This window comes from Acanthopagrus latus, chromosome 2 (genome assembly GCF_904848185.1).
Source record: "Acanthopagrus latus isolate v.2019 chromosome 2, fAcaLat1.1, whole genome shotgun sequence".
Lineage (NCBI taxonomy): Eukaryota > Metazoa > Chordata > Actinopteri > Spariformes > Sparidae > Acanthopagrus > Acanthopagrus latus.
In genome coordinates this window covers 22385913-22413639 of record NC_051040.1, presented here as the reverse complement: position 1 = coordinate 22413639, position 27727 = coordinate 22385913, and the positions used below count along the sequence as shown (strand labels likewise).

General features: G+C 44.2%; 1 protein-coding gene across 1 annotated transcript; it reads left to right on the top strand.

Moving 5' to 3' along the window:
• Nucleotides 1-174: 174 nt before the first annotated feature.
• On the top strand, nucleotides 175-27497 carry st3gal4 (ST3 beta-galactoside alpha-2,3-sialyltransferase 4). The gene is made up of 12 exons (XM_037077359.1): nucleotides 175-863; nucleotides 9034-9106; nucleotides 12129-12200; nucleotides 14571-14652; nucleotides 15002-15091; nucleotides 16380-16477; nucleotides 16590-16653; nucleotides 17616-17711; nucleotides 19335-19524; nucleotides 20008-20145; nucleotides 26488-26637; nucleotides 26753-27497. The coding sequence occupies exons 3-12, from the start codon at nucleotides 12179-12181 to the stop codon at nucleotides 26840-26842; spliced, it is 1020 nt and encodes a 339-aa protein (XP_036933254.1). The 5' UTR covers nucleotides 175-863; nucleotides 9034-9106; nucleotides 12129-12178; the 3' UTR covers nucleotides 26843-27497.
• The last annotated feature ends 230 nt before the right edge of the window (nucleotides 27498-27727 follow it).

The following is a 27727-nucleotide window of genomic DNA, read 5'->3' as shown; positions in this document are numbered from 1 at the left end:
TATATATATATATATATATATATTTGACAAATATCACTCTGAAATGAGTCACTCTGCAATATGACAACTGTCACTGTTCAAACTCTTACTTCATTTGATGCTATTGCGCACTTTTACTCAAGCAACACACGGAGCGCAGGGCTTTCACAGACCTGAGCACCCATCCCCATGTTTCGCTCTGTTATCTGTTGCATTCAGCGCCTTGAAAGAAATCACAGCCAACTGCAAAGTCTTTCCAGATGTTGCTCCCTCCGGGATGAGAGTCCAGTTCGACGCGGGCTGAGGAGGCACGGGGCAAATAATCACAATAATCTGCAGAACACATGGAAGGATTTCGATCACCTTGTGTGCTTCGAGCGTCGGGCTCGGGCTTGTACATTCTTTTTCTTTCTTTCTTTTCTTTTCTTTCTTTCTTTTTTTTTTGCAGCGATGGTATTTGGATCAGTGCTACTCCGGCGGCCCAGTGCGCGTACCACGCGTGCGCATGCGTCCCTGCGCTGAGGGGAAAGGGAACGCGCTGTAACGGAGAGACAGCGTTCCAGTAAACCGCTATATCTGCCCGAGGACTTCATGCCCGTCAGACCCACAGCGAACTCCTCTGCGCGCTTCTCGCTTCCGCTACATTGTTCAGGGAGAGAGGGATGAGCTCTGACGCTCGCATCACACCCTTGCATCTACCCGCGTGTGTGCGCGGCGGGCAGACGCCAATTTCGCGTTTTCCCACGCAGTGACTGACACCCAAAAAAAAAAAAAAAAAAAAAAAAAAAAAAAAGCAACGTGAACTTGGTTCCAACATCATTGTGCAGCACAACAGGCTCGCACTCCGCGGATTAAAGCTCATCTGTCCGGCAGCAGCAGCGCTGGTAAGTAAGGCTGAATCGGAGCCCCCTAACGCGGAGCAGCAGTCCGGGAGTTGTGTGCATGCTTGTAGGGCGGCATGAGACGAGCAGTGATCACGCTGTAGCTGGCCTCAGAGGATCACAAGATATCAAATTGAATTTGGCTGGCACGAGTTCTGTTTTGTACATTTGTGTCACTGCGGTTTGCTTTGATCCCCGTCTTTCCGTCCTGTTTGGCTGGCCGGATAGATAGTGTGGACTGGGATGGAAAAGACTTGGCTGCATCATGCTCATGAAGGAAAATAACGCTGAATTGTATTCAGCCACAGACAGCACTCATGTTCCCCGTGATCAGAGGCGCTGGATCTGTCTCGAAGTGGAATTCAAGGTTACATTCTGACACTAAACACCGCTGATTTTTTCCCCCCCAGCAGCTCTAATAATCAGGCCATGATAGTCTGGGGCACATTTCCTTTGGCCAGCCCTGATAGTTCAGGGACAGATGAGTTTGCAGGGAGTTGTCACATCACTAACATAGTAGCCACTGTCACCAGGCAGTGTGTGTTGTCTCTGTTGTATCACGTGCTGTAAAAGCCAGATTTGAAGTGTTTGCACTTTGCAGAAAATGTGCCTTCATACTCACTGAGCGTGAAAGTGACTGGAAATCACATTTGGCCTTTTGATTGTCCTCTTTATCTGCATCTAATGACGTCACGTTTTGTGACATCTTCACTGCACTTTTCACTTTTTTTTCTCACTCTTTTCACATGGCAACTTGAAACTCGGCTGACGACCATGCCCTCTTCAGAACTGCCTCGGCAGCGAAGCACCCCTCCCCGAGTCAGTCAGTCGGTTCAGTTTGGCCGAGAGACTGCCAAGCTGTGTCAAACATGCATCTGCACTGTAAACATTCATTTCCGCTTGAAACACGGAGTGTTTTATTGTTATCTCCTTTCTGCCGAAGTAGTCAAAAGCACAGAGCCACTTCGTGTGAATTTAGTTTAGAAGCAACAAGTAAAGAACGGGTGTTGTAATAATGGGTGTCACCTGCCATATGTCTCTCACCCTGCCGATGAATGTAGACTATTAAAGCGATATCAGGGCTGCAATACGGCCTGATGGCTCGCTACCGTACTTTGACCCCCCACTTGAGTCCTCTTATGTGATCTCCGTTGCCGTCTGGCTCTGGGCCTCTGATCTTCACAGCTGGATCAGGACAGTGTGTGTCGCACCGTTGAACACACTCTTAACAAAGGCGCAGACTGAGAACCAGATCTTAGTTTAACTTCTTCGTAGGCTTCGCCACATTCAGGAACCCCGTGGCCAAAAATAACTGTTGGCAGTTACTATTTCCGCTTACCACAGATATGTTGAAACGTTCTATGTTGCACCTTTATCATTAATTTAGGTGAAATTTAAAAAAGTATCCTCTGACAGCGTTAGGGTTGGGCAAAAAAAACCCACTTGGTTTGCTTTAGGAAAAAGATCATCTTTTGGCCTACCCAGTTCTGTTGCCACTGTCATAGCTTTGATTTTCAGACTGTTATTTTATTCTTCCAATATCTCTTTATCACCATCTCTATTTTTTGAGACTTAACTCTCGTGCTTCTACTTCTTTCCCTCTGCACTGCAGTGTTACCTGCAGATTTCTTCCAAGGGAAATCAATAAAGGAAGGTCTTCTCTTAAATATCCTGACCTCTTGGCCATTCCTTTTACCTCCCAACATTAAAAGTCAGCTCATATCCGGGTAACGAGAATGTGATACGACACGTATTGTACAAATGTCATTAAGGCGCGTATGACACATTCAGATTTGAACGCGTCGGTGGTTTGCATAAATGTAAAGCTCCTACCATTTTATTGTGGCAACCGGGCTGGAAATGATTCACCTTGAGGTCAGCTCAGGGCTGGAAGTAACTAATTACAGCTACTAAAGTAAGCATTGTGATACAGTCATTTGTTTGGATCCTTATACCTTTATCCTTATACTGTGTTTTATGCATAAGACCACACAGTCTATTTAGTTACGTAAAAGAAAAAAAAAAGAGTACTGAATACAATTTGAAATCATATCTTAATGTTTTTTCTCTGCATTTTTGTCGCCAGTGGCTATCTGCTCACAAAAAAATCCAGACATTCGCGCTCATTCCATGCACCAAAAAGCAAACAGAAATCGGCCGTTGACCCGCCTGCTCAAACCAGGCACGCAAAATTTTAACTGCAGTTGTTTCAAAAGTTTATTACACAGCCAGTTGAAGATAAGAGAGAATTTTGGAGATTAATGATCAGTTGTTTTTGCTTAATCTCTGTGTTGTCCCTTGTTCATGCGGGAACGGTTCTTTTTTAGTTTCGACGGCACACCTTTCACTGTGAGTGTGCGTCTGGAACCTTGATGTCACCTTTCTGAAAGAACAGACATGCAGACATACTGAATCTACCATTGAAATCGAAGCCAAATTGAGAGCGCCTGCTGTTTGTTGCTGAATACACATCAGGACAGTGACTCGATACAAATTAGCCCTTTATCTGAACACAAGGCAACTCAAAGTGCTTTACAGGAGCATAACAATTACATTAAAATACATTACAAATTGCATTTAAAAACAAGTATGAAGACATTACGAAACAACTTTAGTTCACGTCAATGAATTGAAGCAGTGTCAAGGTAAATAACTAAGAATCTAGACCTTTTCATGGCATTTTTTTTTAATTCATGTATTTGTAAAATATGAACTTGAACCTTCATCCACACAGTTTATTGTGATACAAATTGACATGCAGCCTTTCACTGTCTCTTTGAGGGCCCTCCTGTTCATCTGTCACCCACACCTGAAGCTGACAGGAAGTTTGTAGTAGCAGTTTTCTGTGGATCACCCCGGCGGATCAGCCTTAACAGATAAGAGCGATAACAGAGCGGTTTGTTGGATTGATTAGGGGGATGGACAGATGACAGCTTCTGTTTATGATTTACACATACGGTCTGATCTTGCTGCGTTGCGCAGTCGTGTCATAAATAGTTTTTGGCCAGTGTCATAGCCTCATGACTTGGGAAATTTAAAAACATGGGAGAAGTCATCCAAGGTGAACATTATAAATTAAAACCCAAACCCATAGTAGTGTCAATAAGTGAATTTGCTGTAAAAAAAAAAAAAAACAAAAAAACAAAACACAAAAAAAACATGTTCTAAACAGGATATAATCTGTCTCCTGGGTGAAGGTCCTGTTATTAACCGGCTTGGTCCAGAGACTTTGTTAGTGTTTGGAAGAGGAAATGATTATCCTGGAGCCAAACCAACGTGGCGACATCAGGTCTGTCACGTATGCACCTAGATTTCAGTTTTTGTGTTGGACTGAAAAATTGGGGCCTTCTTAATGAATACATTAAAACTGGTCAGATATGATGAGGATGTTGGGCAAGTAGAGCAGATGGCGCAGTTGGATGAAAATCTTTTTTTTTTCTAGATAGACAGGTAGATATTAAATAGGTTTGTTATAGAAATAACAACATGTAGCTACATACAGAAACAAAGCTACATACATTCTTTTGCTTAGAGATGATTTTGCTCATGGCGACTCCACAGTAATGACTCACTTCTGCTCGAATCAATCAATCCAGGTCGAAAAAGTCTGATGAATAACAACACATCTGCCCCCCCACGAAACATTCATCTCAGGGAAATGTTCATCCTAAACCTAGTGCACTGATCACTACGGCGCAGGCCTCAGTGAACCCTGGGTGGGCGTTCATGGATGTGCCAAACTGAAAAAAAAACAACAAAAAACATCTTATTGTTACTGAGTTTATTCACTCCGAGCAAAACTACAATCACAGAGTAACTCGAGATGCGATTCACAATACATGGCCCCCATAAACATAAGTACCACAATACAGTGATTCTGCGGTCACCAATACACTGCAAGACAATCATCTGATGATACATGATGTTATCTGTTTAACCGAAGACTACGAAGTACCCCCTAAAACGGCAAAGTGCACGACTGCTAATGTGTAACTATACACACTGTCACTATGGCGATCGGGTATTATCACGCCCCTGTCTTGTTCAAGGATCCTGTTCTTTCACTTAAGTCATTTGCTAAATGCATTTATTGATATCTTTACTTGAAGGGCACAGGGGGCAGACATAATGCCGAGAGAGGTGGGGATGAGGGCATCAATAGAGCCCACAGCACTTTGCTCCTCAGCTCCCTGAATGGGCAAGCCTGCCCTTAAATGTAAGAATGTAAGAATCTCCACCAATTTCATGTATTATGTGAAAGATATCTGTCCACGGGGTTCCTATAACCATGATGAAAGGGAACCTCTGATTTTAAGTCTGTAGTTGAATGTAAAGGACAATGACGAGGGAGTGAAGGTATGTCTGTTTTGAAGTTCTGACCTCCCAAAATTGTCCTCCAAAGCACCGGACTCCATCCCAAGGCCAACACTTAAAAACAAGTGATTCTTGCTGTTGGAGCTCCTGCCTTGTGACACAGCCTTCCAGAGAAAAATTAGTCACAGTCCTGTTTATGCAAGTCTCACACACACGTATGCCCGAAGATATCTTTTGTGATATTGCTCTATTTCCTGGATGCAGTTATTGCTGCTGCTTGTTTGTTGAGGTAGTGTCACACATTCAGAGATCAACAGAGTGCAGTAAATGGACATCTGCCTTTCTTACCGCACCTCGTCGTAGTGATGAGTACGCGTTTCTACTGCCTATAGATGAAACACAGTTGCAGCGGTCAGGAGGTGGGAAGTACCGAAAACATGTGTCATCTTGGTTCAGTATGTTAGTGTTTGAACAGTCTGTGACGGCCGAATGGAAACGGTCAGTGTCTGCCAAAGTACAACCGAGCAAACTCTCTCTTGCTAGAACTAATTACGGCCAGATTGATTTCCAAAGAAGCGAGCGGGACGCCTCGCGTGCCGACTCACCGAGCACTGTTCCCGCCTGTTTGTTCTCCAACATCTGCAAATGTCTCATGACATATAGCAAGGCCCCGCAATTCATTTCATTTTTAGCATCAGGAGGAGTGCCCCAGTGCCATCATTAATGAGACTTTACTAGGGCTGTGAATCACGATGCTGCTGGCTACGAGAGCTCGACCGTGGAGGATTTGATCTGATTAGTGTGAGTTGACGTGTAGTCCTGCGAGCGAGGAAAAGAATGGCTGTGCATAGCTTTGGTGGAGTTTCTCTTATGAAGCATTAGCATCACGTAATTTTTTGCCGATGTTACAAGGATATCATCTTAAGCTCTCTGGTACAATGGAGGGTAATCCCGACGTTCGAACTCCAAATTATAATATTATGATATTGTTGAACCATAATTTGGCCGACTTTCTGCGTATTCATAGTAATATAACATTTAGGAGTTCGGCAAACAGATGATTACATTTGAAACCTGAAGGGACTTCTGAATCACATTGAACCAGATAAGAATGGAAGAAAGACTCATCTAAATTGCACAATAGCAGGTGGATGACAAAGAACACAGGATGGGCGGAGAGCCAGCAAAAAGCTGCACCGTTCTGAGGAAACTCTGCATCTGTTACAGCAGAGGTAATGCAGCGAAATCAAACTGTGGACTAGTCACAAGTATTGAAATAAGACCATATCTATCTCAGCGTCTCTTCATCAATGCTTCATATTCCAAGTCATTTCGAACTGGATGTCATCTTATAGTATTAATTATATGAAGAGGACTGGTTTCTACAAGTGGATGGTCATGTTCCATCACCCGACCTCCTCCTGCCAGAATGCAGCAGCCCAGCTTGTCTCCAACTTACCCCAGGTCTCACACACAACAGCACTCCCTCTGGCTTTGACCCGATTCAGTTCACTCATTCCTGCCCACCATGGTGTGAGTGGCTGAGGCCCATCCTACATCCAGGACACCCAGGCCCGTCCACTATGCTCCGCTTGCTACTCCATCACTTCGCAGCCGGACAGCCCCACCCGCTTAACACGAACCAGACTGAAACGCCACGCTTCGAAGCTCATCCTGTTCAAACTGCACCATGGCCCATATTGCGGAAGGAAAAAACAATACAAAACTTATTTGTCTATTTATGGAATACTCTGGAGATCTTTCAGTATGGATATCTACTAATGATCCTGAATAATGGGAATGTGGAAGTAAAGCCACATCCCAGGATCATACTTCATGTGACTCCCTCAAAAAAAGAAAAAAGAAAACCCTAGGTAGTACGACTTATAGCTCCCTAAAGATGCTTTACGTGTTCACATGTATTACGTGCAGATGCTTTTAGAAGGGAAAGTGCTTGATTATATCGTGCAAAGAAAGACCTTTGAAAGGTTTTTCGTCATGAAAGCGGTCAAAAGTGTTACAAATGGGCACCAGATTTAGCTCTTCTGACTGGATTAAATTCTGGGATTATGTGTTTCAGAGTTGGTTTTTCCTATTGTGAGCACAGCGCACATGTGATTTCCTTTAGGGAGTGTGTCGGCGGTTGAGAGAAATCAGCTGGCAGGTGAAAGGGGTTTAGAGGAGGAGGTCATTCAGAGTCATCATTTATGTCTGAGCAAGGACTTTTACTTTACCCATTAAAATGGGCCCAATAAATCTTACAGTCAATATGTAAGGCTTTTTGTCTTGCTCTCAGCGATTATGAGACGCACAAGGACGTGTCGTCATGGCTGCATCTGAGTGCGTGCATTTGTGTGAAGACACATTCTCACATCAACTGAAGACCAAAGGTCCCACATTATGCTCATTGTCAGGCTCATAGTTTTATTTGAAAAGTGAAAGTTTACATGTTTTAATGTTCAAAAAACATTTGCTGCAGCAAATCTGTTCATCTTGTGTTTGAGTGTCATGTCTCTTTAAGGCCTCCCTTTCCAAGAGATAAGTATGGTCTGATTGGTCAGCTTTCACAGGCCTGAGGAGGCATCATCCACCATGTTGGAGCATCAACTATTCCGGTCTTTTTGCAACCACAGCTGTGCAGAGTTGTGACATCACAACGTTACGGAAGTCCTGATGGTTCATTTAAAGGCACAGTTTCTTCGTACGGCCCGTGTGCCTTTCTCCATCGATTGAGCATTCAGCCACTATTTTCATAGCACCGTGACCTGCTTTGTAATTTTTAAAAAAAGACACTTAATCCCACTTTGTAGAATATGGGATCTTTAATCCATCATACAAACATTCATTTGAATGCTAATATTGATACATGTGAATGTAGTAATGCTGGTTTGTTTACATCTGTACCTAAAGCGGCTATAACACATTGCCCTCAAGTGCAGAGCCCATCCTAATACCACCCAAGTGTGTTGACATAGATACTTAGCAGTAATAATTAGCTAGATTAATGACGACATTAGCATAAGCACCTATAGCATTAGCCTTGGCAACCCTCACTTTCCCTGGGAATTTGGGAGGAAGGAGCTTTAACCAATAAATCACTGACAACATTTTCCCATGGAGTGCTTTTTTTTGCTGGAATTACTTCCACTGTGCTGCCTGACTCATCTTTAATCACTACAGTGTGTGACTAAGCTCTTTAAGTGGTCTGTCTGTGTTTCATTCGTGATCCACGGTTATACCCGCAGAAATGCCTTCAGAACATCTGTGGTGAGGGGCATTTCTGACAGGGCTAAATCATGCTCTCCACTGCCGCGCTGCTGGTCCCAAACATCTCGGAGATTGTTGCCCATGTCAGTCAGCTGGCCAGCGTGCCTCACGGCGTTGCACGCTGCAGCGTTTGACGCCCCCGCCCCTTGTCCCAGTCCCAGCCAGCCCTGCCTCCGTCCCCTCTTCCAGCTATTGTGCTGCTCTGCTTTTGTGTTGCCTGTGGTGCCTGTGAGGAGGACCAGTGCTTCCTGTGCTTCACTGTGTCCAGCTGTTGCGTCACCCTCACGTTCAGGGCGATGGGCAGTACTTTAGAATGGATACTGAAGCACATAAAGGCTAGTGAATCAGAAAATCTTTTTATTTCACTATCAGTCCAAATCCGAAAAAAAGAAAAAAAAGAAAAAAACCCCTTTAAATTACAATGATGTGCAAAAGAGTAAGGCAGCAAACATACACATTTCATAAAGCATAACTTAATAAATAAGTGACAACTATCAAAAAGATTGTTTGATTTTGCTTAATCCACTGCAAGTTAATTGTGCAGATATCCAGTTACCTGTCCATGTCAAATAATGATTTGCTTTTGCTGCAGGGAGAAGCCCAGATTGGACTGATTACATCTGAACCACTGAGGATTTAACCACCGGAAATGAAAGAGGGAAAAGGTAAGATGTTTTGTTAATGTTGCTTTGTTGATACGTAATAGGTGGCTCCAGGGGGATTCCTTGGAAATGTACCTGTCAGTTTGCAGTATTAGTCTACTTGGACGTGCTGATGTCCCAAGATGTCAAACAGTGATTGGCTGAATCATCCTCATCAGTTGTTTGATCTGTCATTTTTTTTTTTTTTTTTTCAATGATGTGATTAATTTTTAGTCAGCAAAGTGCCCATTATGATTTTCACAAAGCCTTGAGATCACATTGAGATCGCCGGTTTTGCTGCTGTGGACTGAGAAAAAAGAGGCGTGTCATCACGTCGGACAAGCTGCGGACGTGCAAATGTTGTAGCATATACGCTCAATTACTTCTGTCCGTGGACCAGTGGACGGGTTAATCAGCTAAGGAGCACAACTAGGATGTGCGCTGTAGTTGAGCTGTATATGAACACAGTGGCAGTACCTCAGGAAGAGGAGCAAAACAATCACCTCTCAGAAAAGAAGATGATGCATCTGAGGTTTGTTCCTCCCCACATTCTTCAATGTTTTCGTCATTTCCTCAACAATAACCTAGGGAAAAAACACAGCCCGGCCCCATGTCCGGCACCAGATGAAAACACACCCTCTCCATTATAAGAGAAACTACAGCCTGCACCGTATTATGTTTTATGTTAACAGGGAGGGGCTTCTGTGTCCATATTGCAGAGTAAAATCTGCGCGAATCCCATAACTGATCATGTGTTTTGCGCTCCCCCGCTGTCCCCAAGTTTGAATGTGCATGATTTCCTTGTAGCTTTACAGCGGTATTACATTACTGTTTTAGTAGCAAGTGCATGTGCACACGTCTTAAAATAGACCTTCAGCTGTGCACTCCTGCAGCTTGCCATTGATTTTCAGGGGCTGGTTCTGAAGCGCTCTCATTCAGCGTGACCATTTGGTTGCAACTGGCCTCAGGAAGATGGCGGGTAGGATGTGCATTGTGCATTAAATAGTCAGATGTGTGTCACATTAAATGCCTTTTAATCTGATCTAAGCCGTAATCTGAACTCTACAGAGCACAGTTGAACCCAGCATGCAGTGCTGAGGCTGATGGGGCTGCTAATGTCCCTCAATTCAGATCCTATTAAACTGACCAGCCTTCATCTGCTGCCCGACTCTCTCTGCATCTTTCTGACGTTCTCCAGTTGTTTTTTTCATTTTTTTAAACCGGTGTCTCCCCTCTTCTCTTTTCTGTGCACCCTCCCATTGTGTTTTTTGTGCCGCTGGATCGATAGCCCCGTTCACACCACCTGTTCTTATTATGCGCCGATATTCCACCCCGACCATCTTTGTGAAAGTTTAAGAGGTGGAGGTAGTGACAGAGGCACGACGACATCCGTGCGAATGGGAAAAGGCGGCAGCGCTGGAGAGGGGCGTGTCGGGCCGACCGTGTTCACAGTCTGACAGCTACACAGAACCTTCACTCCACAAGGAAAAAGAGAAATGTCACACACTTCAACCCACAAAGCAAAGTCACAGGACCAAAAAACAATGACGAGGTAGCGTGTTGTGTCTTTTCTGCGTCTTATATGAGGAAGAAATTTATACATGCAAAAGCCTCTGACATCCTGTCTGTCCCGCCGACACTTAATCACATTTCTGCCTGACAAACAGCGTCTGTCCCTGGCAGCGAGAGCCAGACGACTCCCGCAGTGGACCGGCTGTGATGATATGAAGTGATTCAGAGAAAAAAAACTCACCCCGTCTTTGTCACCTTCCACTATTGTGACATTGCAGTTACTGTCCCTGGTGACTTGTACTGAAAAGAATCACTGCGACGGTCAGTCCTCCTGACCGAGATTGAGACCGAGTGAACCTTCCCCCCAAAAAAGAACCAGCATCCCTCCTCACAAGTGAGAGAGCAAGACAGCATCCGCTATTCACTGATATCATTAAGAGCAAAAACTTCACCTTTGTCACTTTCCGTGATGCATGGCGGAGCAGGATCTCAATCCCAGCACATTGTGACGGCATCCACGTGATTATGAACAGTCGGCGGATGCATGTTTGGATTAACAGGTGGAGACACGTTGAGAAAAAGCCACACAGACATCAAGGTGATGATGTGCACCGTTACGCCTCTTTTGGTTCCACAACGCTGGCATGCTGTATGAAATGACACAGTGCTGCTTGGTTCAGTGAGCAATAAACAAAAGGCAGTGTAGAGCAGAGCCTTAGTTGTGGCGTTAATGCGCATACTCTGTTTGAAAAGAGTTGAAAAGAGGCTAATGTGGGATTATCAATAGTGCTTTCATTTACATGTGACTGGAAAACCTTCCAGCCAGCCCGGCCTCTTCAGGACCTCTTCCCGAGAGTCACAAAATGACTAACCACAGCAAGACACGTCTCCAGGACATCATAAGGACCCAAACTCTAAATGGCAGGACTGTTTCTTGCATGGTAGGGCGCCCACCTATCTGATAAACTGTCAACTGTCAGCTGCCACTTGACACGCAATTGTGAAACTCAGAGCTCACACGTGTCCTTCACAAGGTTAAAAGTGCTGCAGCTACCCTCCAGTTAGCTTGGATGAGAGGTGAAACGTCTCCAAGAAACTGAAACTGAAAGTCCAGCTGCCTACGATACAGCGCTTAGAGTAACAGCGACCCGGAGGACTGAGAACCTTCATAGACCTGTTGTCAAAGCCTTTGTCTTTAAATAGCTAAATAAATGTTCGACCAGGAAGTTCGTTCACCGAATGCATTTCGATTCTGCTAATGCTTCACTTGAATTACAATTAATTAGTTACCCTGAATTACTACATGTGTTAATAGACCCACTCTTACCTGGTCAGGAAGGGGTTTCGCTGTGTTAGTGTACCGACTATGAGATCCTCACTGCTCGAGAGAAACCACTATATACAATACGAGTGTGTGTGTGTGTGTGTGTGTGTGTGCAGTGTTTCCACTTTCGAATCATCCTTTCACTGCAAAAGCAGCTAAAAGGAGGTGCTAATGTATGCGGCCTTTCATTCTTCCTGTGCTTATCACCAGGCTAACCTCATGTGCCGTGTCGACATGAGAGATCCGAGGAGCACGTGAAGATGTCCCAGAAGGCAACTAAAAGTAAGCTCTTTTTCGCAGCGGTCGATTTATGACATCTGTGATTTAATTTATCATTTTTTTTATCATTAAATAAACGGTTTGCTCTGATTTGTTGTGGGCACACAGCAGATTACTTCAATGGGACTTCCCTCTCGCGTGATATTCCGTCAAGCGCTGATCTCGCCTGTGTTATCTCGCATGCAACAAGAGGATTAAGGACCCAAATTTGTCACAGATGGACGGTGGGATCCATAGCATTACAGTCGCTAGTTACTTTTCATGCCCGTGCACACCAGCCACATTTGGGTTCGTTGATCTTTGAAATGGGCTCCACGTCAGAGCGGTTGACTTTGAGGTCACACACCAGCACTCTGCGCACCACGTCACCCTCCACAATAGGAGCCATCCCGACTACATTTTGCAGTCTCGTCGCTGCTGCTCGCAGCCAAACAACATTCAGTCACCATCTCAAAAATGTCAAGGCTTGTTTACTCCAGATGTTGCCCACTGTAAATTACTGTGGGAAAAAAACAAAGCTGTCTCGACGCTTTTCAAGCTTTTGTTTTTTGATTTAAAGACGGGCCCCTTGCCTTTGTGGCATAGACAAGGACTCAGCAGTGATTCATGTACAACAGCAGAGCAGCAGTGACAGTTGTACTGAAGGCTCCTGTATTTTGTTGGAGGACTTGATTTATGGTCCGTCACTGGATGTCAATTACAGTAGATCTCTTGATACTTGGCACGCAACCTCCTGTGACACTTCAAACTGTTGTTTTTGAAAAAAAGACGCAACTCAATTGTTAATTGTAAAATTGTTGTCACCTTTCGACTGAGCCTGGCTAGCCGTGTCCACCATTTTCCGCAATATTGTATGCAATGTATCGAAAATACGACCTCGTAAAAAACGTACCCGACAACAGGTGAACAACAAAAAAATCCAATGTTCAATTGTGCCTGTAAACATCAGCTCCTACACACGCTGAATCATTCAAAAAATATTTCAGCGTGCTTGTTTAAGTTTAGGACACGAAACCAACTTGTGATAGCGTGGCTAAAACACAGAAATGTCATCCTCAAATGTATCTTGCCTCCCCTGTGAAGTACAACAGCAAAAAGGGAGAGGCTAAAGTGGCAAACATGATGTATATAGGGGGACCCACAAAAATGAATAAAGAGGTACAGAAACTGAGTGTCAGACATTCCACATATTGACTCTGGTGTCAAGTTATAACTGGTTACCGATTTTGTGTAATTATAACAATTTACATGTGAATATGTCCCTCTGTTACACATATTAGATGTTGTATAGTTTACCTTGGTACACATGATGGCGATTTATTCACATACAGTAAATCTTGGACTGGAACTGAATACGTGTATTTCCCAAAATGTCTCATGTGCCCTTTATTATTTTGGAATCCTGTTCCGCTGTAGACGGGGAGCTTGAAGAGAAGATGTCAATATTTCGTAAGGCATAAATAACATTTTGACCTGTCAAAGTTGAAGCCATAGCACTGATGTTCAGCTTTACACATAGAGCGTGGACAAATAGAGGAACACAAGAAAATGACGAAGAGCGATTTCCTTTCTTTGAACAATTTAAGACTCAGTCACACACTCAAAAAAATGGAGTGGTCAGAATAGAACCAAGCTCACAGAACTCACGATTTTTGCATATTCAAGGGTTTGTATCTGATTCAAAGAAGCAGCACATTCAGGTCACACTGAAGAGGTTTACTAAGTATTTATGAATTCAGAGGTTCCTGATTAAGTTTGATTTAAACCTTGGTTATGAAATTGAAACTGCAATGGGTGGAGCGCTTCCTGTAGGCCTTTTGCAGTCGTCTCTAAATAGTAACACATAACAGAAAAAGCCCTTAATATTCATTTCAGTTTCACTGCTCATTACTCAGCCTGGCACTGATATTCCACCTGTGTTAAATGGCATGCCAAATCTCAAGCAGTGCCCTTTTTATTTCTGTTTGATTAAAAGCATGCTCAATTACTTGACGGGCATTGTTTTTTTTGTTTTTTTTTTCTTTTCATTTTGTCTCAGGGTCAGTAACTGCAGTGCCCCTTACACCAATGGCCATTACATGAAAAATACAGTCAAACTTTAGTCCTTCACTCACTTCAATGTGTGAGATGTGGCCAGGATTTCTTGTTTAGAATATTCAAAAGATGAACTTCCAATTATAAGCTACGAAGTGCAAGAAATAACACCTTTGACGCTGGCTCAGAGACGTCCATGTATTGTGTCGCATAGATACACCCGGAAGGTGCCAAGACATTTCAGCCACGATGTGTTTGTTGTACGTGCATTCTTAATAATCCTGTCCTTTTTCTTTTCGTTCTCGTATGTTTGTCTGTCTCTGCCTCCCTCGACTCCAGCATGGTGCCTTAGGCTTCTCCCAGTCTTCTTCTTCTTCATCTCCTTCGTCACGTACTACTGCTCCTACACCATACTTCAGAGGTAATGACACACCCGCTAACACAACCATTCCGGTATCTCTTCTTTATTTCTCAGCTGCTCTGGTGCTGAGGTCACCCGATCAAAGTAATGCCCCATTTCTGGTAAAAAAAAAAACAAAAAAAACCCCAGAAGTGAGCGTGAGGTTTGCGCAGTGCTGAGTCACTAAAAGTCTGAAAGACGAGCCGCATTCTTATCATCCAGCCGTCGGAGCCGCCGGTCGGTTTTATAGCCCTCACATTTGCCCATTTCTGCACTTTCTGAGTGTTCTGGACCCAGTCACTGGAACACTGTGATTTTATGGATTCAGCAGAAGCTCTCATGCCAGCTGTGGTGATTGTCTGTCTTTCAGCTACGGAGGCACCAGCAAGTCTCTGAACAGTAGCAAGTCGCTGTGTGGTGGCTGGCCAACCCAGAAGAAGTGGGAGAGCCTTAACTTTAAGTGAGTAATGGCATGTCTGAGTTTTTTCTACACGCTGGAGGGAGTGGATGGCTTATTAAGGGAGGAAGGTATGCCAATGTTTTTTTTGTTTTTTTTTTTATTTGAACACAAGGTGCCAGGCTCCACGGAAACCGTTAGGGCTGCCCTTTACCAGTCAAGTAGGGGAAAGCATATTTTAGTGAGAAAGACCAGGACTTATTATAAGAAAGGATTTTCCATCTAAATCACGATCGCCGTGAGTCTCAGTCACTCGAGAGGAATGCGTCGGTGAAACGGTCGTGGGGGAGGCTCGATGCAAAACCCAACGCTGGCTAAGAACGAGCTCTTAATAAAGTTGCACCCTGACAGAGCCAGACAAAAGCTTGCTTGTCCTCCTCAGGTTCTGCCTTGATAAGTAATCATTGTACCACAGCCCTGAGCCCCCTCTCATTTATTTTCTCTCACTCTGTTATCAGTTTATTCAGCTGTATAGTTACCGTTGGTCTTTTTTGTGGGCTGTGCTCTGACACTAAATAGCGATATGGTCTCCATCTGCGGGCCTCCTCCAAGGTCACTGTTTATTTCCCCAGCTCAGCAGACCTTCCAGTGCCCGCCCTTTGACCTTTCAAGCCGGTCGAGATTCGTGTTCTCGCTAAAGAACGTGACCGGGGATTCTCTCAGTATTGCAGCAGCTTGGCTGTTGCTCATTACGGTCACATTTGACATTTCTCAAATTAGACCCTTCCCCAGAGATCCATCCGGGTCTCCCGCAAGGAGCTGCTGGCACACGTGGGGCAATAAATGTCTGAGGGACTCTCTGTCAAAAACAGTAGGTCATAAACAGCTGGAGTCCGAAGACACACAGAGCAGCTACAGCTTTGCATATTACAACCTGCCACATTTGTCTCACTCCGCAGGCTCTGTGAAAGTTATTGTTTTCTTTTCCCTCTCCTCAGCAGAGAGATGCCAACAGAGGGGTTTAATGAGGGAAATTGCTATCGAATGACATCATGTAATTGGCTGGTTTGCTTATAATGAGCCTGGTTTACCTACTTTATAAATGCCAGAGAGCGTTTGGGAAAAGCGCACATCGAGCTGCTTTTCCATGTTTCCGCGTACGAGCGCTGTGCCGTTTGGCATCACGGTTGGTATTGTCCATTGTGCGGCGCTGGTTTCCTTCATCCTGTCTCGCGCCTCATTCATATCCTCGGCCACAAACCCTCCTGCATTATAACTCATTTATACAGTGAAAATCCTGTGTGATTCCTGCTCTGACTTAGTTTTTTTTTTTCTTCTTTTTTTCATGCAGCATTAGCCGACAGACGCAGCTCTTCCTGAAACTGGAGGATTTCTTCTGGCGGGAGCATCTGTCAAAGCTGGCATTGCCTTATGGCATTAAGGGCAGTGGTATGTTGATTTGACGTTATCCTCTGCTCTTTCTGCTCAGTTTAAACAGCACGTCTCCCATCGTAGCGTCACGCAGTTTTCAACGGCTCATTTCTCTCACTTCCCCTCCCAGAGCTGCTGCTACTGAAAGTTCTCGCTGTGATTGCAAATTATCAGGTGCCAGCCAACATCGAAAAGTAAGTGTGAGCATGCTTGAGACAACCTGGAACATGCAAACTCAAACTCAGCATAGTCCAGTCTTACAGTGCAATACTCTGACATTGCAGTGTTTACGATATTAAGATATGACACCACAATGGCAGTGTACGATAAGAAGGTGGTGGTCCAGTTGTGCATACGCTGTAATACACGTTTATTGGGTACTTATGAGTTGCCGTTAGTGCCTCATACTTACAACTTGAATTAACACACAACTGTCGTACTTTATTGTCAGAAAAAAGCATGGGACAGTTGATTACCCTGTCCAACATTACTGCAATTCACAATGTTATCCTGATAACCATCAGAATGTTCTTAGAACGTTTAAATAAAAACTGAAATTGCGTCAAAATTCATTTTTTCAAACTTTTTTGGGGGTGTGAAATCCTGAGATCGTCCTGCAAAAATAAAGAATAAAAAAACAGAGATGGCAAAAGTAAAAAAAAAAAAAAAAAAAACCTTCTTTACTCAACTAGGTGCAGATACTTTTCTGCATTAAGACTAAAGGAACGGCCTTTTTGTTGGAACAGTTAGTTGGAACAGTGAACAGTGAAGACTCAAACTAAAGTGCACATCCCAGAAAAATCATTAAAAGTACAGTAACATCAACAAAGTATTTGGACATCCCACCACTGGGGAATGTAATACAGTAAAAGTCATTGTTTTTTGTTTGTTTATTTCTAATGTGATTCAGATCAGATTTAACTTGTTAAACATTGTTGGGGGATACATCGTGCAATCGAAACCTTCAGCCGTGTTGACAGGCTTAGGCAATAAAAAAAACATTAAAAAAAATTATCCCAATAATGAGATGTTTCTGACAGCACAAATCATGAAAACACTCCCAGGAGGATGGGAGAACATCAGTGTGCCACGTCTGAACTCCGTGTGTGTGTGTGTGTGTGTGTGTGTGTGTGTGTGTTGGGATTTGTCTCCACAGGCTTGAATGCAGAACCTGTGTAGTCATAGGCAACGGCTTTGCCATCAAAAACAGCTCCCTGGGAAGCATCATCAACAAATATGATGTGGTCATTCGGTAAGCACAGAGGAGAACGCCCTATGAGCTTTTTGTTATCAGTATTGTCATGTACTAAGTTTATAAACTTGCTTTGGCTGCTTTTCGATTGCACTCAAAGATACGCATTTTTAGGCAATGACTGTTCGACGATTTGTCATATCTCACAAATTGCGACACACCAACAGTGCAACGTTTGATACCGAGACCTCTTGATAACCAGTTTAACCGTTAGGGCCGAGAAACACAGTAACAGTAACGGAACATTTGCTAGATGACCTGTGGTGAGAGCAGGATATAAATCCACTTGGCCATAGACTAATGACGGACAGGATCCGGCTGTGTGACCGCCCGACCCCGACACGGAGCCGTCCTCCTGGCAATTAGCAAACTTTTTAGGTCAAGTGAAGTCCTTTAAAGGAGGAAAAGAAAAAAAAAAGTGTTTAGTTTACTCAGGGACAAAGGCATTCTGCAAATCTGACTTTACAGCCTTGGAATGAACACATGCATTCTGAGTTTTTATAAGCCTCTTTCAAACAGCCAGAATTTGGCTTGGCCACAATGCATTTTTCTCTTCAACCCCCCCCACCACTCCCTCCCTCCTTCTCTCACATCTCTCCCTCTCCTCTCAGAAGCTAATCTCCCCGGCCAAGTAAAGTAAGGTTACTGACATTGAGAATTCAATGCATGCTGGAGACTTTGACGTCATAATCGCTCTTTCTGCTGTAGGAGCACCTACTAAAGCCTGTCGAGACTCCGCTTTCCAGAGTGCAGACTAATCATTTAAGCGAACAAGGCCTCGGTCTGTGCTACCGCGTTAATTGTTCGGTACAGAGTTATGATGCGGCCTTTCGAAGACGTCGTGTCGAGAATTTGATAAAAGCAACGAGGCGGGGAGGTTCTCCAAGAACGAATGTGGAATTTTAAGCCCTGAACGCTCTCGTGTGAATTCCCCGTTCTTCTTTGTCGGATCGCTTGACGGTGTGTTATTGTTAGACAGTAAGGCTCTGGCCACGGCAGGACGTAATGTCATGGAGGAAGAGAGGGACCTCAGGACATAGGTGGCTGGTTTAATGATATACCATCGATATCCGTAGAAGCAGCTTTCATTGGCATCCACTAGCCCACAGTTGTTGCTAGTGACACCTTTGTGATTTTTAACAAACGATTAGCTTTCCTTGTCAGCATTCGGCTAAAGCTCTAGTGAAAATAAACTAGCCTGGCAGCGTGACATGACTCGCTCGTTTGACACGGTTGGGAGGGTTACTACTGAGAATGTATTCTGATACAGTTTTACATTAGCGTGGCTAAAAATATCCGTTGAATTTAATTTTTCATACTTCTCAAATACAACCTCGGGTTTCGGTTTCAGTTCCAGTCAGGTCTCTCTATGACTGTTCGATCTTGGTACTTCTTGTTAAGCACGTAAAGCTGAAGCTGACACACGACGGAAGCAGGAGATGCAAAGTCAGCATGTGCGATAATGGAGGATTGCAGTTTCGCCTTCGTCGCTCAGCGTTTCGTAGGTGCGATGATGCGATTGAAAACTACTGTACATTTGCATGACCGGCTGGGAAAAATTTAGATCCCCGTCGAAACGACCTGCATCTTCTCCTCGAATACAGCGTTGTGTCCCTTCCTCAGGTTGAACGACGCCCCGGTGAGAGGCTACGAGGAGGACGTGGGGAACAAGACCACCATGAGGTTCTTCTACCCGGAGTCGGCCTCTTATAACCCTGCACTGCACAACGAGCCGGGCACGCTCATGGTCCTGGTGCCTTTCAAGCAGCAAGATCTACGGTGGCTCAAAGAGATCCTATATAATGAGAAGAGGGTACAGGATATGTGTGAGAACGCGCTCTCTCACACACGCACACACACACACACACACACACACTTTCCATCTCACTGGTTTTCTCTCCCTCTCTGCCTCGTGTAAACACGCTCCTATTAGCTTCTTTTCCAGCCCTTGCCATCCATCCATATCAGGAACAAATACTTAAAAGGTTCAACTTCAGCGATGCCAGGGCCCCTTCAGAGTTAAATGTAGTTTCCATCGCAGACATCCTTCACTCGCCGTTGCTCCCGGCACCTCCGGCCTGGGACCAATAATAGTTGCAGGGTCATTACCTGCTAATTTGCACATCGATTTAGTTGCCTCCAGACGCGAGGGAGTCGGAGGTTCAGCTGTGTCTCTGTTTGTCTGAATGACCTCCAGAAGCAACATCATCGAACTGGCTCTCTGTCCTTTTGTTCCTTTTCAGTTTTCACAGCATCCCGTGTCTTATCGTTCTCTGTGTTTGCGTGTGTGTTCCAGGGCAGGAAAGGCTTTTGGAAGCCCCCTCCCCAAATCTGGTTAGGTGACGTCAATAAAATCAGAGTGCTGGACCCTCACTTTCTGCACCAGACGGCAGACAGACTGCTGCGGATCCCTCTGTACCCCAAGAGCAGACAGGTGAGAGATCAGTTTCCGCAAGCCACCGGCTCGGAGATCACTACTTCAGAGCCAGATGTTTTGTTCCAGCCTCACATTGAGTCGTTGCCCTGTCCTTAATCAAACTGCACTCACTTAGTCTGAAGTTGTTTTTCTGTAATTGTGGGTGGCCGAGCTTCGCCTTCATCCTCACCCGAATTTTCCCACCAGAGCCTTCCCTCCTGTTTGTTCCCCGTCTTCCGTGCCTCCCTCTTTTTTTTTTTTTTTTTTTTCCTCTTTTGCCCTTCACTGCTTCCCACATGAATGTTAACAAGGCTGGATGGAGCATCCGCTGATTAGCCACAGCTCCTCGAGTGATACGTCTTGAGCGCTGTGATAAACAGTTCACTGCGACGAGGCATTTCTCTTGAAACGTAGCTGGGTCAATAGCGATTTAGTGGATCCAATTACTGCGGAACATGATGAAGATTAGCTGCTGCTCGGCATTCTGGCATCTCATTACAAGATAAGCTCCTCATGTCTTCCAGGCTGCACGGTGAATCCCGGGGAAATAATTGGCTTTTGAAGGAAAGCCAAAATATTGTATAAATTTCAACCAGATGCTCTGTTTTTTTTTTTTTAAAAGCACAATTCTCCATGTTTCCTCTCTGCAAAGTTCATAACTGCCATTTTTTAGGGAAAACTACAGATTTTGTGACTGTCACTGTTTTTTTCATGTTCACTGAGCATGTTCTCTTACATTAAACCAATATGACAGTCGAGCACGAACACAAGAAACGATAACTTTATCAAAACACAACAAACATAAGTGGAAACAGCCGTAAGCTCGCTCATGAAGCTACGACTGGAGAACAGTGATTGTGCAATAAGAAAACATGACGCATGGCTTTTTTTTTTTTCTTTTTCTTTTTTTCCAGTGTACCATTGATCTGTTTTTGTTCCACAAATTGGACCTCGTCTCCCTCACTGGCCGAGGCGATCGGATTTCGAAACACCCCGTGATCTGATTTGGACGATTACTCATGTAGAATGAAGCTTTTACTGGCCCCGCTGCATCCCGTCTGCCGTGCGGGGCTTGTTGTGTGTTCGGTGGGGATTGTCTCCGACGTGGGTCCGAGCCAAGATTTGTTTTGGTTCTGGTTGTTCCCTCTCCTGAGCCCTTTTTGTCAAAGAGCGACGGGGGGAGGGAGGAATGGTGGGTGGGTGGTTGGAGGGGAGGAGTGGGGGGGGGGGGGGGGGGGGGTTACCCTTTTGGACTTTTAGTACAAACACAACTGGCTGGTGCATGAGATGAGTGAGCAGTGGGAAGGCAGCTCGATCAGCGGGCTCGCCCGACAGGAGCCCCGCGCCATCTGCACAGGCTGCGTGAAGAGGGCCAGAGGGAAGAGCGTGGCGGGCGGGAGGAGGAGAAAGATGGGGGGGAAGCAGTGACGGTGAGAGCTGGGGCTCACAGATTAGCTTCTTCAGGGCTGCAAATATATATATACAATATATATATAGTTTTTTTTCAGTTAGCAATGCTCAGAACACCATCTTCATTCCATCTTGTCCAGTTCCTCCTGTACTGCGCCTCCGCCAAATACCAGTCGGAGTGCCGACTGTAGCAGACCTCCTCTCTCCTCCCTTGCTAATGACCCTGCCAGATACACAAGGACCCCTTCAACGCACACAAACTCCAACACATGCAACCACTTCTCTCTTCACTTCCCCTTTCCTTCCTTTCTCTTTTGCTCTGCAGGCACACACACACACACACACACACACACACGCACGCACGCACGCATGCACAGCTCCTCAACTGTTCACACCCGTCTCCTTGAACGCAGGCCTGTGCTGAGCTCTTCTAGCTCAGGCTCGCAGCGGTGACAGTATGCAGCCCCCCCCTCGCCTCCCTCTCACCAAGGTTCCACGGGCCTGCGTCCAAACTATGCGCCGGGCCGCTACAGAGCTCTGGTGTTCGCCCATGTGCTGGCGACCACATGAGGCTAATACACACAGAATGTCAGCTGTGTCCCATTGCGGGGTGCTCGTCAGTTCCTGAATCGAAGAAGAAAAGAGTGCAACAGGGGATTGTTTTGGTGCAATGTTTTTTTTTGGGGGGGGGGCAAAGAAAAGAGGAGTTAGGGGGAGCGAGGATGTGTGTCAGTTTCTTATCAAGGCCGTCACGGTCAGATCCCCCTACGTGTAACGGCTGTAGAGCTCGGGGTTGTTTAGAAACACTTCCATTTCAGTAATAAGTAAGCATGTAAAACCTTGGTCAAAGACAAACACCCCGCTGCCAGAAAACATGTGTGCCTCAGCTCTTACTCGGTTCTCGTCAGGAAAAAAGCAGAAGTAGAGAGGCAATGTCTTCACAGTCACAAGGGCCGTGCACTTGAACAGAGTTCTTTTAGCACGCATCGCACCGTCTCAGCTATTAGATGCTGTGCTTTGGTGAAGGTTCTGCAGGATGAAAGCCCAGTGGATAACTGTGCTTTGCCTGGATCCGACACAAGGTGCAGTGTCCTCTCATTAGCGGTTTGACATGTTCTGAAAAAATGTCTGTTCATTTTTTTTGCTGAGAATCAGATAAGGAGATAGGTGAGAAAAACTGTCAACAACAGTGTTTTTTTTTTGTTTGTCAGGCGACCGGAAGACTCGAGGAAGTCGCTGCTTACTGTATTACTGTATAGAGTGTTTGTGTCTTTATAGCTTTTTTTTTTCCAGTAGGACTGTATTGTTATACTGCTACTGACTCTCGTTTTTATTTGGGTGGGGCAACGAGATCCATCTTCTTATCTGACTTCACGAGAAGCAAGTAAGAGTAGTGTTGAAATTCCTGTGTTCCTTTTAAAGGGACAAAGGTTAAATTCGGAGCATCTGCTGCTCTGTTGTGTAGGCACGGACAGTAACAGTAGTTTCACTTTGGTGAAAATCAATTTAAAGCATCATTTTTATCAAACTCTTACAAAGCTTACGAAGAGCCTTTAGTTTGGGGTAAAATAAATACAAATAAATGATGTGTTTCAGGCAATCAGTGAACCTTGGCCGGAGGAAATAAGCAAGGAAGGCCCCTGTAAACACTAGCAACTCGCCCTCTCTCCAGCCTGGTGATAACACGGAAAGCTGCAGAGGAAAGAGATATGAGAGGAGCTGCTGGGAGAAGGGCGCAGCATTTTGGGGAGGGATGGAAAAAGAAAGTCTTGGTCTATCTCGCGGTCATGTGGAAGTGATTCTTCTTCTTGCCTGTGAACACGGATAATCAGTCACAGAGTCTCACGGGAAATGGCAAACGGCACAGGGAGACCTCTGTGCACTGCAAGAGCCTGCCAGGGACAACACAACAAACACGTCCCAACTCATTAAAGCTCGCATTGCTTTTATTTTCAAAACAGACGTCAGCGGGGTCGGATAGTGTCACTTTACTTTCCCCGTTTTCCAGCGAAGGCGGATCACATGTGACACGCAACTGCAGAGAATGTATGTTCGCTGTGTTTTTAGGTGGAGGATTTTTTTTGTGGGTGGGCTACGCAGGACGTTTCCGTTTCTCTCTTTAATAGAGAGTAAGCATTTTGACCCACATGGAGTGCTTGAACAGTTGAGAAGGCAACAAAGGTCCCCACTAGAATCTAACTGGTGTAGTTATTAGGTATGCTTAGCCCAGTTGGACGCCCTTAGATTTGTGTTCATCTTAACTTTTTAGAAGTTGACTCTGCCAGGAAGAATAAGGGGGAGTTTGTGTAACATGCCTTTATATCTTGTATTCTGACCAGTCCCTTTGGAGGACGGTATGTATGAGGAAAGAATGACGAGAGAGAAAAGTCACTATCCAGATGTGCAGAGCAGTCCACATCAGCTGGGTTCTAGCAGTAGGTGTGCCCAAAGTGCCTCTACCAAATATTGACACGAAGGGGGTCAACACTGACATTTCATTCCCTTCACCGAAGGGTCATCGCCGCCAAAACGGTTTAATCAATTTTTGTTGTAACGGGCAAAAGAGGTGAATGCTCTGAAAAAAAACAGAAACTGAATTGCTTCCAGGGAGCAAATGAAGGGATTTTTATGTGATTTTGGTATCCTAACGGCAGCTTTCTGAAGCAATTAGGTCTGAGAAATTGTGGGAAGGACTGTAAAAAAGTGCCTTCCAGGTGATTTTATAAGGTGATTTTATAAGGTGACTGGATTTGAACTGCAGATGCTCCGTTACACAATTACCAATGGAGATCCTCTGGTTAGATTTGTGCACATTGCTGGTGTTATAAACACGTAGTGGGTGTGGTTTTACTGTGGGTGAGTTCGTGGTGTGTTTTTCATGTTCCCATATTCATTTTTTTTTTTTTTTTTGTCAAAATTTAAACAATCGTAATTGATTCATTTTTTTTTTTTATTTTGCCCTCATATTCATTACCATGTTTGTTTTTGATGAGTTAGTTTCCTTGAGGAGGAAAGAAAATGGTGTGGCCATGTGTATGGTCCCGTAATTGCTAAGATACACTTGTATTGGGCAATTAAAAACAAACAAAAAAAAAAAAATCACGATTCAGATGTATCCCATGAAAGATGCAGATGTAGCCAGCAGCTCAGTCTCAGTTGCTCCCCAAGAACAAAACAGTAAAGGTTTTAAGAATGCTTTTGAGAGAGAGCACTTTTCTTTTCTTTTTTTTTTTGCTGAAGGTCAACCACTTTCCCAATCCTTTTGCTGAAAAAACATCAAGTTGGAAAACAGCCCGGAGTTGTTAGTGCAGTAGTTACTGGCAGTGAGCGCTTGTCTTCCAACAAGTCTTATTAAAGATGCTGGAAAAAACAGTGGGTTTTGCACGGACAGGCAGTGTTGTGAATTCGACATTCCACCACTGTGTTGAGCAAATCGGCAGTGACAGCATTGAAACATCAAGTGCCCACAAGTATGTTGTGCTTTGACCCCGGTGTTAAATACCTGCCTCAGACCCGCATCACTGCACCTGGCATTACTCACTATTGTCTCACTTTATATCCGGTAGCCACAAAAGGCATTGTTAACAGTCAACAAATAAGCATGTGTTAATAATAGGAAGGCAAGAACAAAAAAAAAAAAAGAAAGAAAGAAAAGAAAAGATGACGCTTGGCAATGATTTAACAATAACATAACTGTTGAATTGGTTAGACTCAATAAATGTGTTTAATAATTATATAATAGGAAACGCACCAGGCATTTATTTATATTCTTAAGAAGTCTATGAACTGCCAACAATTTCCTTGTAGGTGCTTATACATGTCTTATAATCAAACAATACACTTATTAATAACTTAATAATGTTAATAAGCATCTCATAATGACGTATTAGGGCTTTATTGCCTATTAACTAATGTCTAATCTTTGTGAGGTTAGAACACTAAATCATTTGGATATGGATTATTTATTAATTAATGTATTAATTATTTAATTTAACCAGAATCTCACGAGACATTTCATGTTTTACATTACAAAACATTAGTTTGGCAGACAGCTCTCTCAAAGCGACTAACACAGAGTGTGTTCATCCTCCGATGGAACGAGAACTATAGACGTCTGCAGAAATCGTCCCGTAAGTTTTCCTAGAGATTCACAGCAATTAACGCTGAGGCCACTGGATGGTATTCTGCACATGGAAAAGTCTTGTATTGATGAACTTCAAGTTAAGGTCAAGGGCAGGAGTTTATGCTCCCCTCTGTTACCATCTAGTGGTGAAATGAGTGGCTGCAGTTAAGTTGTTGTATGACTTTTTTATGCCCCTGTACAGCACTTTGAGTTGCCTTGTGTCTGAATTGTGCTATACAAGTAAACTCGCCTTGCTCGAAGAGTGTAAAACACTGGACTGTAGCTTTCACCACACAACAGGCTCATTTTGCATTTTGCGCCTTTTTTTACAACATACTCACTCAACCGCTTAATGCAAGAACTGCTTAATGATGCAATCCGGAATCATCTGCATCTCTTTGAAATGTGAAACTAGAACGCTCAAACTTGTAGAAATAACAGTTTGGATATCATGTCAGAGACACCTTTTGAAGCTAGCATGCTAGGCTGCTAGCCTAAACCACTAGGAACCTCAAGAGATGATCGTCAGATAGTAAACAACACCGACGACCCTCCAGTGCACCGAGCGCCCAGTCTGGGGCAGAGACAGCAGATACGATCGCTCGCTAACTGTATGGCTAACTGAGCTTGGTAGCCAAAGGCAGCCACAGTCAGCAGCAGTTAGAGGGAGCATGAATCCAACAGGTGTCAAGTTTTCATTATGCTACCACTACAAGCTGCCGATGTCAGAGATGTCCAAGTCCTCAACATGGGAGCTGTAAGAAGTTTGTCAGGAGATGTGGCTTTATTTTCAGTGGGCTGTTATTAAGTTTCGTTTGTTCCAGCAGCCGGTGCATCCCACCACGGGCATCCTCGCTGTGTTCGTTGCTCTCAACTACTGTGATGTGGTCCACATAGCCGGTTTTGGTTACCCGAACACAAAGAGCCAAAGGATTCCTATCCATTACTACGGATACGACACCATGAAGTCTATGAAGGTGGGTCACAATCAATTTACAGCACTTGAAAAGTAGTCTGCGTTTTAACATGCACACAGGAAAAAGCATTCAGTCTTCTGACCACCGAGTCTCCTCTTCTTTCTCTCCGTTGCAGAACTCCTACCATGACCTCAATCATGAAGCTGACGCCTTAAAAAGACTGGAGGAATCGGGAGCCATTTTGTACCTTCACCCACATTTATGATACAAAAACACTTTTTTTTTTCTCCAGTCGACTAAATCCAAAAACTTTAAAAACCAAAACGCACTTGGTTTTTGTCGCCTGATCTAAATCAGATCTTAATGTGCCTTCTGCAGTGGGATACGGGACGTTCTGCATTAAGTTGTCGTGTGGCGACGCGAGTGAAGCTCTGAAGAATGTTTATCTCCCTGGCACCTTACGTTCAAGACATGAAAAGTGATTCGACTGAACAGTAGGAACAACCTTTGGCGACGTGGCACTCTGGATAACGTGTGTAACTTTTATAGGGTTTTGAATCATGACTTTAAAAGTTAGCTGGCAGGACACTTTAACTATTCATGCAGTGACCCATTTGTCTGTTTGTGATAACCCAGTTCGGGGATACAAACTGCGTCAGATTAAGCGGGATTTTCGGATAATTCCAATGTTTTGATGTTGCTTTTTAGGGCTACGTGTGGGTTTATGACTGCCACATAGTAGGAATCAACCGTTTCAGTCCAAATGTTGTTTTTTGCTTTGTTTATTCGTCCGGAGATTTCATGCATATCATCGAGCTGTTAAAACTAATCAGCCTGGATTATTCCTTGCATTACACGCTCAACGTGGTTGGGGATTCATTTTCAGTTTTATCTTCTGGGCTAAAAAAAAAAAAAAAAAACAGCATCATTGGTAAAGCGTTGTGTTAGAATCTGTGGGGATTTTTTTTTTCTGAGAACTTTCACTTTCAATGTATTTTAATTTGAATGAGAGGGAAATGAATTGATTACAAACCTGATGTATACACTTAGCTGGATTAGAGTCACTTTACTTTTAGTTTTCTTGGACTGGAAATACTTCTTGTATTTTGCTCACATGAGTTTTAATTACATTGGCTGTATTGTTTTTTAA

What these genes read in the sequence shown, in the direction of transcription:
- st3gal4 (XM_037077359.1), top strand. Translation starts at nt 12,179, where the DNA reads ATGTCCCAGAAGGCAACTAAAA. An exon ending in TCCTACACCATACTTCAGAG is followed by an intron (nt 14,653 to 15,001) that starts GTAATGACACAC and finishes TCTGTCTTTCAG; the next exon opens with CTACGGAGGCACCAGCAAGT. An exon ending in TGTACCCCAAGAGCAGACAG is followed by an intron (nt 20,146 to 26,487) that starts GTGAGAGATCAG and finishes TTGTTCCAGCAG; the next exon opens with CCGGTGCATCCCACCACGGG.